This window comes from Anolis sagrei, chromosome 3, assembly GCF_037176765.1.
Source record: "Anolis sagrei isolate rAnoSag1 chromosome 3, rAnoSag1.mat, whole genome shotgun sequence".
In the NCBI taxonomy this organism is placed as follows: domain Eukaryota; kingdom Metazoa; phylum Chordata; class Lepidosauria; order Squamata; family Dactyloidae; genus Anolis; species Anolis sagrei.
Window position 1 is genome coordinate 205,382,845 of NC_090023.1, and position 14,099 is coordinate 205,396,943.

The window sequence follows — 14,099 nt, forward strand, 5'->3', positions numbered from 1 at the left end:
AGTTCAGATATATGATGAACTACACACTAAATACCTCTTATTTCGTGGTTTGTGGATGTGAGAGAGGAACAGAGTTGTCCTCCTTTAAATAATTGCAATCTTGCTGAAGATATAGACATTTCCAGATCAATAGAAACAACAATATTTTTAGGTATCCAAAGTAGATCCAATTGACTATCATCGTTTGACATTCATCTAACATCAAAAACTAATTTCCAAATGATGTAAATCTTTAGTTGCTTCCATACACACACCATAACATAACACAAATCTGTCCCCAACCTTCCCCTCCCATACATGTCATTTGCTGTACACATTAAAATCGTATGTGTACATTATTTTAGATGGGTAAAGGTACTGCTAATATGTGAATGTCCTTAAAATCTTTCCATTAGATTTGTACATATAATTAACACTGATATATACTGCTATGTTGTGATAGCAGTATATATCAGTGCTAATTATATGTACAAATCTGATATATACTGCTATTACAACACTCAACCCTTTATTACCAAAAAAATAAAAAAGCGGAGGGGGGGGGGGGACGGGATGACAACTACAACTATTTTACAGCTCCTTGTTTGGGCACAGGCCATTTCTGATTCCATTATCATTTTATATAAGCAGACCTCCTGAATTATTACCAAAGATCAATACTTCCAAATCTGTCTTATTTTTCAATGGATCATTATTATGTTCCTTAATAATATATATGCTTCATATAAGGTGTGGGGATATTGATACATGGATATATTTTTGCCTCCCCAAAGGTTGGTATACTGTTTAATACCATTCTAGTTTCCTTAGCTCAAACATATAGGCTAGCACCCTGTTTCACAATTACAACGTCATCAGCAAGTCTTACAACCTTGTGATTTTTTTCCTATTAAAATAGACATTTTGGGACAATTTCTATGTTAGGGAAAAACTACCCTAAAATATAGCAGGGCATCCAAAAATAAACAGGATACAAAAGCTGAGCATCAGCTCATTAGTGAGCAGAGCGTGAAGTGCAGTGTGATGTGGCTGCAAAGAATTTAGAGCTTAGGAGGTAAACATGCAGGGTCCCACCTTTTAAAAAATGTACCTTTTTCTGCTCTCTTCTCTCTTTCTGCTCTCATTCTGATTGGTTGTTTAAAATGGAGACTTTTCTATTGCAAGCTTTTTGAATCTGACTTGTGCCTTCTTACACTTTAGTATGGAGAGTATATGTTGTATGCTTTGTTTGAGATCTCTCTGTGTGTGTCAGAAGGATGTAATGATTGGTGTTTTCTCCCTCTATTTGAAACCTTGGAAGAGTTGCATGTTAGCTCAGATCCAGTTCTTTACTATTAAGAAATGTGATTCCCAACTGTCATTCAGGAGACATGGGGGAAGAGAAACCCTTTGTGTATACTAAGCTAACTAACTGCTCCTCGTTGAGAACTTGAGACTTGGGCAGTGTGGGGTTGAATCCCAACATTCTACAATTACAAATGCCACCCAAACCCCTTTGAAAATCTAGGCAGCTCTACCAAGGGATTGAGTTCCATACTGCTGGCAAGTGTAGTGCTGAAAGATAGTACACCCAGCTCCTTCCCATAAGTGAATAGTAGTATGTTGAGTTGTAAAACAACTCTGCAAGGTAGGAGGAAGTTGGGCACATAATCCTTCAGTGTCTCAACAGCACTGGTAGAACTCTGACACTCATTGGTAGATATGCCTAGATTTTAAGTTAAATTTCTAGGGATCAGATAACAACAACAACAACAACAACAACAACAACAACAACAACAACAGGATTGAAGAGAAACAACTGGAAAAGCTGACATGATACGAGGATTTAAAGATTGAACTGCAAAGACTCTGGCACAAGCCAGTAAAGGTGGTCCCAGTGGCGATCGGCACACTGGGTGCAGTGCCTAAAGACCCTGGCCTGCACTTAAACACAATCGGCACTGACAAATTACCATCAGCCAGCTGCAGAAGGCCACCTTACTCGGATGTGTACGCATTATTTGCCGATACATCACATAGTCCTAGACACTTGGGAAGTGTCCAGTGTGTGATCCAATACAACATACAGCAGAGTGATCTTGTCTGCTGTGGACTCATCTTGTGTTTCAAATAATAAACAACATTGACAAAATCAATGTTTAATAATAATAATAATAATAATAATAATAATAAACAATAAACATTGACAAAATCGTGATCTGTCAACTGCAAAAGGCCACCTTACTTGGATCTGCACACATCATTCGAAAATACATCACATAGTCCTAGACACTTGGGAAGTGTTTGATAAAATCCAGCATATATATCTCATTTGCTGTGTCATACTGTGTTTTTGTGTCAGAATAATAATAATAATAATAATAATAATAATAATAATAATAATATATTTTATTTATATTCTTCTCTATCGCCTCGAGAGGACTCAGAGCGGATTATAGAATACATTTTTGGCACATATTCAATGCCTTTATACAGATTAACAAAGACTAACAGTACATAGACAGAAACAAGGCTTCCCTCTTTCTTTTTCATTTCCAACATCTGGAAGCTGTGCTCGACTCGGCATGGAGAGGTGCTATTGTTCCATTTTTCGATGCCTGAGGAGCCTGTTGCCCATGGACACCTTGCCGGCATGTCTTCAAGGGCGCTTTTTACATCCCTGTGAAAGTGAAACCTATTTATCTACTCACATTGCTGTCTTCAAACTGCTAGATAAGCAGAAAAGCTAGGGCTGACAGCAGGAGCTCACCTTAACCACGGCTTGAACTGCTAACCTTCTGGTAGGCAAGATTTTCTGTAGCTGGCGGTTTAACCCGCTGTGCTATCAGATTATGTTTATATGTCTGATGGAGGATTTGGTCATACTCTTCCTAAGTATGTAGTTTCCAACATATTATCTCAATTTTAAAATTATGTTACACTGATGTTAAATTTAGCTCCTAGTGAATACATTACCTTAACACAGCAATTAGACATGATTATGTCTATTTTTGCTATTCAGGTATGTGATGGTGGCAGCAAACTTTGCCTTGTCAGTTCAAGTTGACTTTTTTTTGTGCAAATCAACAACTCAGAAAGTTGCCTGCATTTTAAGCAGTTGAGCAAAGAATGCTTATTAATATAATTAGCTCAGCAGATATGGAAGAACAATGGAAATTGTAAATTGTGTTTAAACATGTGCACGCGTGCACACACACACAAGAACTTTGGATAACATAATAAATCCCCAAGTTATTAGCAGCCCCCATTGCTATAGACTGGATGGTTGGTAGGATTAAAAGAGGACCTTGATCAGTTTCAATGTTGATATAAATAGGCAGAATAGCATTACCCAATTAGTGCTATAGGAGGATTCATACCTGATTGACCTGGTGGGGGGACTCCAGACGATCCTCTTGGCAGGCATAAAAACACAGTAAGTACTGCTGCTTTGTTTCCTGAGCAAGGCTCAATGGCGATGGGTTTTGGAGAACCCTGAAAGTGAGACAAAAAACATCATTTTGCATGTGGAATACTCTCCCTTGGTATTTCTTTTTTTGTTTCCTAATTAAATTTGTTCATCCCTGAATGTTTCCCATTTTATATAAAAATGGTGTCTTAAATATAAAGGTTTCTTTATAAAACCTTAAAGATAAGGTTTCATATACAACTTGCTTCATCCAGTTAAACCAGAAAAAAAATGAAATGACCTAAAAGGAAGGTTGTTAAGTTTCACTCCAGCAATTCAGTAGCAGGTAGTGTTAATTATTAAAACATTCTGATCAACAATCTGATGTTTCAGCACTACCTATGCTCATGGGATTAGCATCACTCAACAATTTGCAGATAAAATACAGAAGGTATAATAGTATGCTACGTTTTCTAAATCAACTTTAATTGCAACAGAAGTAACAGGAGAAAGTATTGCTAAAGATAAAATAAATTTATTGATTCATTTTCTTTGCATTTTGCATCAAATATAGGAGGAGAAACCTCTTGGCTAAAATAAAAGGGGCAAAATCAAATACAAATTGGACTAGTAGCATGCAGCATAAATCAAAACATAATCATTCTGCACTAGAGAGTCAGAAGGAAGGTACTCCATTCCCATACAGCTCATATAGTGAAAATCAACAATCTTGCTGAAAGTGATAGGAACCACCTTGCTTGTTTTCATAAGAAAACTAGAGGAGCCTTGGTAGAATACCTCGTACCTTGGGAAGTCTGACTTGGCCACGGTAGTACACGGTCTGGTCACATCCCGCTTAGACTACTGCAACGCTCTCTACGTGGGGTTGCCCTTGAAGACGGCCCGGAAGCTTCAGCTGGTCCAGCGTGCGGCAGCCATGTTACTAACAGGAGCGGGATGCAGGGAGCACACAATGCCCTTGTTGCACCAGCTCCACTGGCTGCCGATTTGCTACCAGGCTCAATTCAAGGTGCTGGCGTTGGCCTATAAAGCCCTAAACGGTTCCGGCCCAAGATACCTATCTGACCGCATCTCGGCCTATGAGCCCACGAGGACTTTAAGATCGTCCGGGGAGGCCCTGCTCTTGATCCCGCCTGCCTCACAGGCACGCCTGGCGGGGACGAGAGAACAGGGCCTTCTCGGTGGTGGCTCCTCGGCTGTGGAACACCCTTCCCACGGACATCAGACTGGCGCCCTCCCTTATGACATTGCGCAAGAGACTAAAGACGTGGCTGTTCGAGAAGGCGTTCAAACAAGTAGTGCAATAACTGGTAATGACGATAGGAACGGAACAATGGAAAACGATATTGGATTGTGGTTCAACAATGAGACGACTCGAATGACTTTGTTGTAACTGTATTATTGATATTGAGATTGTGGATGTTATTGATGATGATGTTTTTGATATTTCTAGTTGTTGTTAGATTATGTCTTGTAAATTGCACCTTATTTTTACATGTTGTACACCGCTGTGAGTCGCCCCATGGCTGAGAACAGCGGTCTATAAGCACAGTAAATAAATAAATAAATAAATAATAGAATAGAGAAAAAACAGGGATTTTTTTGGTAATCAAGTCAGGTCATTGATCCACCCAGCTTGTGTTATCTGCAGTAGAGATCATATACTGGACAAGGCAACAAAGGTTTTTGTAAATGTTTGGGTGCTTTGTCATAATTTTGGAATTTTTGTGAAAAAAAATCATTTATGCAAAAAAAGAAGAAGAAATCTGCTTTTATTCAACAACAAATGCCATCCCCACATCCCACAGTCTCCTAAAAAGCATAAAAAATAACCATAGTTGACTATTTTCTCAATAGGGTGGTTCAGTATGCCAAGATACCTTTGTTATCAGCCTTCTTTACATCTGTAACCTATACTGGTTGAAGTATAGGCTTTCAGATGAGATGACTGAAGTATGACTTCTGTCTCTGTGGGAGTGATATTTGTGATTTCATTTATCCACTTCTGACAAATTATGACATCTCTAAGCGTTTTCTTGGTCCTTCAGTGTAACCATATGTTATTCCTAGGCCAGAAGTCCTTCATTTCAATATTATATGTGGTTTCACATATCTATATAATGTCCAATAATATCTTATTGATACAGTGGTCATACTATTTTTGAAGATGCTAGGGTTGGAGTTTGGGACCATTTACAAAGAAGTATCTTTATCTACTACTGGAATAAAAATTTGCTTTTTAAGACTGTAAGTAAATGGGGAGCATGTATCACTACAAATAATAATAATATCCTCAGCTGTTGCAAGAAAATCACACAGACGGACTACAAACATAGGCACAACTCTGTGGCCCAAATGATTCACTGAAACTTATGTCACAAGTACCACCTACCAACGGTAAAGAATTGGTGGGATCATAAGCCTGCAAAGGTAGTGGAAAATAAATACACAAAAATACTGTGGGGACTTTCGAATCCAGACTGACAAAGTTTTGGAACACAATATACCAGACATCACGATTGTGGAAAAGAAAAAAGTTTGGATTATTGATGTTGCCATACCAGGTGACAGTCGCATTGAGGAAAATCAACAGGAAAAACTTGGCCATTACCAGGACCTCAAAAACGAACTGCAAAGGCATAAACCGGTACAGATGGTCCCTGTGTTCATTGGCACACTGGGTGCCATGCCAAAAGACCTCAGCCGGCATTTGGAAACAATAAACATTGACAAAATCACGATCTGTCAGCTGCAAAAGGCCACCTTACTTGGATCTGCATGCATCATTCGAAAATACATCACACAGTCCTAGACGCTTGGGAAGTGTTCGACTTGTGATATGAAATCCAGCATATAGATCTCATTTGCTGTGAAATACAGTGTGTTTGTGTCAGTAAAATAATAATTTTATTTTTGTACCTTGCCTCTATATCCCCAAAGGGACTCAGGGCGGCTTACATGGGGACAAACCTGAGATTCAACATAGCTAAAATATAACACAAAAAAATCATAGAAAACATTTCAGTATAAAAACAACCACACATAATACAATATATAGTGAACATCTAACAACTGTCAGTGGTCTGAGTAGAGCACAGTTCTCAAATATTATTTCAAAAAGTGGGTGGGTGGAAGAAAAGAAAAGTAAAAATAAATTGTACAAATAAGAATTTCTACCACTTGCCTTTAAAAATATTTTAAATTAGTCATGTCTCCATATTTTACATATGATAAATCATATGCATTTTTCATTTCAGAAGTTTTATGTTTAATTGCATACTGAAGATTTTTCTTAAACAAATGTTGTTTAAATAACTTGTTTTGCTCTCTAATGTATAAATATTTAGAAAGCAACCCTATCATGCTTTAAGATAAAAAGGGAAATATACCATCTTTTGATTTACAGTTCAAGGTCCTTATACTTTGCTTTAGAATGAAAAACACAGAATATATGTGTGTATTTGTGAACATATGTGAGAACGATTTTAGGAAAATAAAACTTTATATTAAATAGGCTGATGAACTGTTTTGCATTATGGAGGTGGGGGAAGAATGTTCATTCCCACTGCATAAACCAGAGACTGCCACCTTCAACAGGCCTGGGGTAAAAATACAACAAAATAAAAATAAAAGCAAAATAGAAATTAAAAACATGGAAAGAAGACAAAGCCAAGCTTATCAGACGTCTACTTCCAGTTATGAAAAATTGGTAATTTTCTCATTTTAAAATGAAATAGGCAAAGTGTGTTTGTAAGCCTCATGAAGCCACATAGCTAGTTCTGAAGCTCTGTAAAGCTCAAGGGTCTTTCACAAGCACCAATGACTGTTGGACAGATCACCTTGAAAGCCCTAAATGCAATATATCCCTCTTCTCAGGGTATTTTCGATGCAGGAAAGACCTTACGACAACCTCCAATTTGCATCCTGGTTTTGAACTAAACATTCTTGTAACAAAACATTAAAGACAAATGACCAACTGTAGCCCCTAGCAGGTATCCTCTTTAGGAATTTGCTAAATCTTCCAGGGCAACTATATGTTACAGTATATACTTGAGTATAAGTCAAGTTTTCAGCCCTTTTTCTGGGCTGAAAAAGCCCTCCTCATCTTATACTCAAGTCAAGGTTACTTATTATTTTACTCTGTTATTATTTTTATGATTATTATTGGAATTATTATTATTAATAATTTATTATTATTATTACATTTATTATTTTATTTTATTACTATTACATTTATAATTTATTATTATTATTTTATTACATGTATTATTTTACTCTTTATTATTTTTGGAAGGATACAATACATAAGCAAATTTACATTGAAGAAGATTAAAATAATGATTTAATCAGAGTTGGACAGTCTTATCTTAAATTATGGTTTTATGTAAATATTCAAAAACATTAAGCGTACTGATGGCTCAGTTAATGTAATTTTATGGCTATATATTTTGATTTTGAAATTTCCAGTAGCTGCTGCATTTCCCATGCTCGGCTTATACTTGAGTCAATACATTTTCCCAGTTTTTGTGGAAAATTAGGTGCCTTGGTTTATATTCGAGTTGGCTTATACTCAAATATATACAGTAACTTCCAGTTTAAGCATGCCATAGGCTTGCCTGGAAGACATAGAAAAATTCTAGACAGGACATACTGTTTTGTCACATACACATGATAATAGTAATAATAATAATCATAATCATAATAATTATCATTATTAGTTGAAAATACATCACACAGTCCTAGATGCTTGGGAAGTGTTCGACTTGTGATTTTGTGATACAAAATCTAGCATATAGATCTCGTTTGTTGTGACATACTTTGTTTTTGTGTCAGCATATTATTATTACTATTATTACTATTATTATTATTATTATTATTATTTATGAAACCACGGGTATGGTCTCAAGAAAACTGGGGTTGCACTCTATGTCAAGGGTATCTGTACATCCAATATTGTAAAAGTACTTGCTGGAAGCAAAGGATTCCAAGCAGGAACATTGACCTTAACATTCTTATTGTTCAAAATATAACTGGGATTTATAATTGTATAACATTTCAGGAATGGAAATTTTGACATTTGATTGTTACATCTACTTTGAGTGAATTTTTGTGAATTTAACAACATTATTGTTAAAGTAATAATAATAATAATAATAATCTTTATTATTATTAATAAAGATTATTATTATTAATTATTATTATTATTATTATTATTATTACCCCGCCACCCTCTCCCCGAAGTGACTCGAGGCGGCTAACATGGGGCCAAGCCCAAGAATTACAAAAAGGCAAAATAAAATACATACAACAGACAATAACATCAAATAAAATACTAAATAATAACAAAGTAATACAATAAAATAAAAACAATAACATACTTACACAAATATAAAATGATAAAGGGATTAAACAAAGCGAGCTGGGACAAATGCAAAGGATAAAATTATAAATGTAATCAGTAATGTCCCTCTCAAGTTAAGACCATTGCAGCATATGTAGTTTCAATATCATGAGTATAACAAGTAATAGGACACTTTTAGAAATATTATATCTCAAGCTTTGTTACAGAAATGCAGTAAATAAATAAATAAATAAATAAATAAATAAATAAATCTATTCCTTTTGGTTATTTGGAAGAAATATTAGTTGTATCAAGGTTGCATTGGTGGAAGACCGAAGCTTTACCCACTTTCTCATTCCTCAATCTTCTCCCCAACTTCCAAAGAGCTGTTAGCCACAGAAGACCAAACAGGTATGTACTTTATCTGTAAAATACCTAAATAAAAGGACAGGGGATCTCCCCCCTCTTGTACAAATTAGCCTTTAAACATATGTATCTGAAACAGCTGATTTCTAGGTTTCTGGAATAGAAACACAACTTGCCAGCTCCCTTTTGGGGTTGCCATGTGTTTACTGAAACAAGTAGGAAGGGTTGGACAGTATTGACGACATTACAGAAACATTGTAAAAAACTGGGAAGAGGTTAAAAACATGTCTCACTTAAAATGTTAATATCATTAACGGTTTTCAGCTGAACTTCATCTAAAGCACGCACTGCCAGCATTTTCTGTGGGTTTTTGCCTGAGAAAATGTTTTATAGCATGTGAAGCCTGAGAAAGCAGAAGTGCAATCTTAGTGTATATCATTTCAATTTTGTAGCAAGAGACCCAGGCAACATAGAGTAAATGATAATAATTCAGATACCCTTAGGTTTGTCAGTTGTTTAAAGATAAATACATAACCATGAATCAAAGTTATTTCAGTGGGACATGACATGTTCTTTGAAATGTACAGTTTATCATAGACTCTCCACAGCTTTTGGGGAAAGAGATAAGGCACATGTTTGTTTGCCCAAAGCACTTAGTAACTGTGATTTATTTACTGGAATTGTCACATTTTGGATGGAAAGAAGTAGTAACTGTTATGCTGTGCCAAAAAAGCAACCACAGACAGCCAGACAGTTAATAAACCATTTGGAATGGATAACATAAAGAAGAAACACTGAACATATCAAAATAAAGTGAGGTGATTTTTCTTGATCAAAATTAATAACTGTGAAACTCTGCAAACAGCAGCAGTAACACCAAAATACACAAAAACACATTTAAGTATTGCTGAATCAAAATTTAGCACATTTCATTTCATATGATTTCAATGGCACCACAGTTAAGCAAATACCTAACCATTTCACACTGTCAAAAGAATCTTATTTTTATTGGATTGTGTCTGTACTATATTATAGAGGAAATAATATTTTTCACCCTGAAAAGTCAGTATGAATCATAGAGAACAATTAATTGATGTTCAAACTTTATGGGTTGTATGCTTTCACAAATTTTCTAGAGTTGAAAATATGGTATTTCCTATTTTCAGTTATTTTAAAGAGAAAACGTATGGCGAGGAAAAGCGAATCTCTCTTCTTCTTTTTAATTGTTGATTATGCAGACAATTCTTAGGCCACATATATTTTACTATCAAAGTTGAGACCATAAATGATCAGGAATTGAATCCAACTTTTTGGATATCATAGTTTCACCTAATACTAGAGCTAGAAGTGTCATGTGTAAGTAGCCAATAATTTACATTGTTTTGCTTTTAAAATTAAACCATTAACTTTTATCTTGGAAGAACATTCCACTAAAAATGGAGATTTATTTAAAATAAATGATATAATATAATAAATAAAACACTATGGCTCAGTCTACACTGCCATATAATGCAGGTTGAAACTGCATGATATGATCAGTATAAATTAAATTAATGCAGTTAACTGCATTATATGAGTCTACACAGACCCTATAATGTGGCTTCAAGCTGCATTATAATGCTGTGTAGCTGGGACCCATGTTTCCAGCTTAGCGATCTAAAAAGTATTTTACATTATAATTTATTTATTTATTTATCATGTCAGGAGCAAACCAAACAGTTGTATCGTATTTTTAAAAAACAAAAAACAACAACAACAAAGGGAAAAAAAAAAAGACAAAAACACACAGTGTTTGAAAACTTGGCATTCTATGTCCTCAAATGTCCTTTGACCAGTAGCTGGCCATTTGGAGTGCCTCTGGTGGTGCTATAAGAAGGTCCTCCATTATGCATGTGGCAGGGCTCAGGTTGCATTGTAGTAGGGGGTCTGTGGTTTGTTCTTCTCCACACTTGTATCTTGTGGATTCTACTTTGTAGCTCCATTTCTTAAGGTTGGCTCTGCATCTCATGGTGCCAGAGCCCAGTCTGTTCAGCACCTTCCAAGTTGCCCAGATTTCTGCCCAGGAGGGAGTCTCTCATTTGGTATCAGCCATTGATTGAGGGTCTGGGTTTGAGCCTGCCACTTTAGGACTCTCGCTTGCTGAGGTGTTCCAGCGGGTGTCTCTGTAGATCTTAGAAAAGTTGTTGGCATGCTGGCTGATATCCAAACAGAGGATGGGCCAGAGATGTCACTGCCTTGGTCCTTTCACTATTGGTTGCTACTTCCCGGCGGGTGTCAGGTGGCGCAATACCAGTTAAACAGTGTAATTTCTCCAGTGGTGTAGGGCACAGACACCCCATGATAATGCAGCATGTCTCCTTAAGAGTTACATCCACTGATTTAGTGTGGATTCAGCAGCAGAGTAGCAAAGCACATGGGCAGATGTCTTCGCTGTATCTGGTTGTGATCCCCAGGTTGTGCCAATCTGCCTTCGTATCATATTGTTTCTAGCACCCACTTTTTGCTTGATATTCAGGCAGTGCTTCTTGTAGGTTATAGAACATTACAATTGGAATAAACATATAGTAGAGCTTATGTAAAATGCACGAAGCAGAGAAGTGATTGCAAATATCAGTTATGAATTTTCTTGTCTCTATTAGTCGTTGATATGGTCCCATAAAGAAAATCATTCAACTATGTCCTATCCTATGGTGTTTATATGTAAACCATGTTGCAGCAATGCCATTAACCTTATGAGAGCTTAAATATATAAGCTGTCAATGGTGTGCCTTGAGACTACCAACCTCTTTCAATGTATTATTTTCCAGGTTGTTCGGTTTAAAAAATTCAACTCAAAACACTGTTTAGGTTCTGACACGTAAGCCTTATTGTGTATTCCTTCAACAGACCACTACACCTTTTCCTCACAAGTGAATGAAGAGATCTACATCTTACGACCTCATCAAATGGGTGGTTTTCCCCGTCAGTGCACTCCCAGTATGCTATCAGGATGGAGTCCGCCAGAGACCATCAAATGACACAGGACTATTTCCAGCAGGGCTCTGTTGGGATCCCCGAGGAGTCCGGTGACTACCCATTTCTTCATTGAAGAAGCTGGGGATGGCACAGAAACATTGTGGGATGGCAGCCCATGACCCACAACAGTAAGAGGATGAAGCTGGATGCTGTTCCATGGTTTCCTCCACTGTCCCCAGGTTTCTAGATCTTCATGTGATGAGGTCCTTAGATGAATGTGTGTACAACCTCAGGTCTTATAATTCATAGCACCACTGCTTGGTTACCAAACCCCCATGTCTACAGTTTAGGCCACATTTCAGACAATCACAGCAGGGGGTGAAAAGAGCACAGATTTCACATTCACTGGTTAGATGACTTGGACATAGCACAGATCTGCTACACAGACTTTATGATTAGTGGAAGAACTTGATGAATATGTCTCAGGTCATGGCAAAACAATATTATTCTCTCCTCAGCATACAGAGTCACCTCCATTTGATTGTATCAGCAGGTTCAGTCTGTTGATGCCAACTTGACTAATGTGCAAGAATCTGGGAAGGTGAGGGAGTTTGTTTACTTTAAGATAATTTAAATTCAGCTCAAGAAGATTTACCTAATCTAGCTGGGGGCACATATGTATATAACAACAGCAGCACGAGAGAACAGATGCTCAAATAGGTGCTTCAGTGTTCCTAGCAATCCTGAAACATGATTTGGAACACACTTAGTTCCATTCAGAAAATTAGTTACAGTTGTGCTTTCCTTTCCCCTTGACTTATGCTTTGGTTTTGGAGAAGAATGAGTAGATTAGAGTAAAAATTAATAAGATTCTTTAAAATATTTACTGTCTTAAGAAAGTGAAATGTACTGAATGTGTGAAAAGTTGCCTGATAATTTATATTCAAAGAAAAGGAGCAGTCATTTTATTTAAGTACTTGGCTATATATTTCTGGGCACTCATTTGAAAGCTAGGTGCATCTAATTTTTAAAAGTGCATTATTATGCCATAAAGACAAATAGATCATGAAAGACTAAATGGCTGGCATCTCATGCCAAAAAAGCAATTAGAAAATTGGATCAAGGAATTAATGTGGGTATGTTACACCTGTCAGCAGTAATAAGTATTTTGACACGAGCAGAATAAAATTTGTCAGAGTGCACCAATACAGATCCGATGTGCAAAGTATTTAAAATGCAAACAACTATGCATTAATCACTTCTGTGTTGCCAAACTAAAACATCTGAATGCTATTCTTATCACAGTCTGTCTATAAATAAAAGTGACTCTCTGAGCAGCTGGGATAAGTTACTCCTTTACAGATAATTATAATTTACACTAATGTAAATTAATTTTTTCACCTCAACTGAAATAAAGATGATTGCTTTGTACACAAACAATCAAGTATGTTCATTTGAAGCAATTAACACAGCGATCTCACAGCCTCACAGCTGCTTCTTAGATTTCTGTCGGTGACAACCCAAGGCATTCCCTTCATCCTTGGAAGAACTGAATGAAAATTAATAGGAATATAACTAGCCTTAGTATTAGTAAGACAGGGATCTCTCAGGGTACATCTACACTGTAGAATTAGTGAAGTTCAACATCCCTATACAACACTATAATTGCGAAGTTCAAACTAGGATTAACTCAAGCAATTCCAGGTTTAAATCTGCCAAGGTGGCTGGTTGCATCTTTCAGAGCACCCCATGTTTGGAAATCCTGCCCCAAATTATTAGCTGTACAGTTATTGTTAATTATTCAATACAATTTCTGTTGGCTCAATTATTTCACTGAAATAAAAGGAAATCTCATGAATAATTTAAGCATTAATGAAATTATTACACAAACACTTCTACTGAAATAAAATCTATGCTTCAGGAAGAATATCCTTCAGAAAATACTGCGGTAGAATATTGCAATAAGAGTATCTGTTGGTTAATTTGTGTTTGTGCATTCACACACACACACACACTCCACTACTTTCT

The 14,099-nt window shown here is 36.4% G+C and overlaps 1 protein-coding gene across 1 annotated transcript in view; it reads right to left on the reverse strand.

Moving 5' to 3' along the window:
• The window catches only part of ATRNL1 (attractin like 1), a 678,126-nt gene that overhangs the window by 91,573 nt on the left and 572,454 nt on the right, over positions 1-14,099 (reverse strand). The window contains exon 28 of the mRNA XM_060768490.2: positions 3,360-3,474. Coding sequence (XP_060624473.2) covers positions 3,360-3,474 — 115 coding nt within the window. The remainder of the gene's footprint in view (positions 1-3,359; positions 3,475-14,099) is intronic.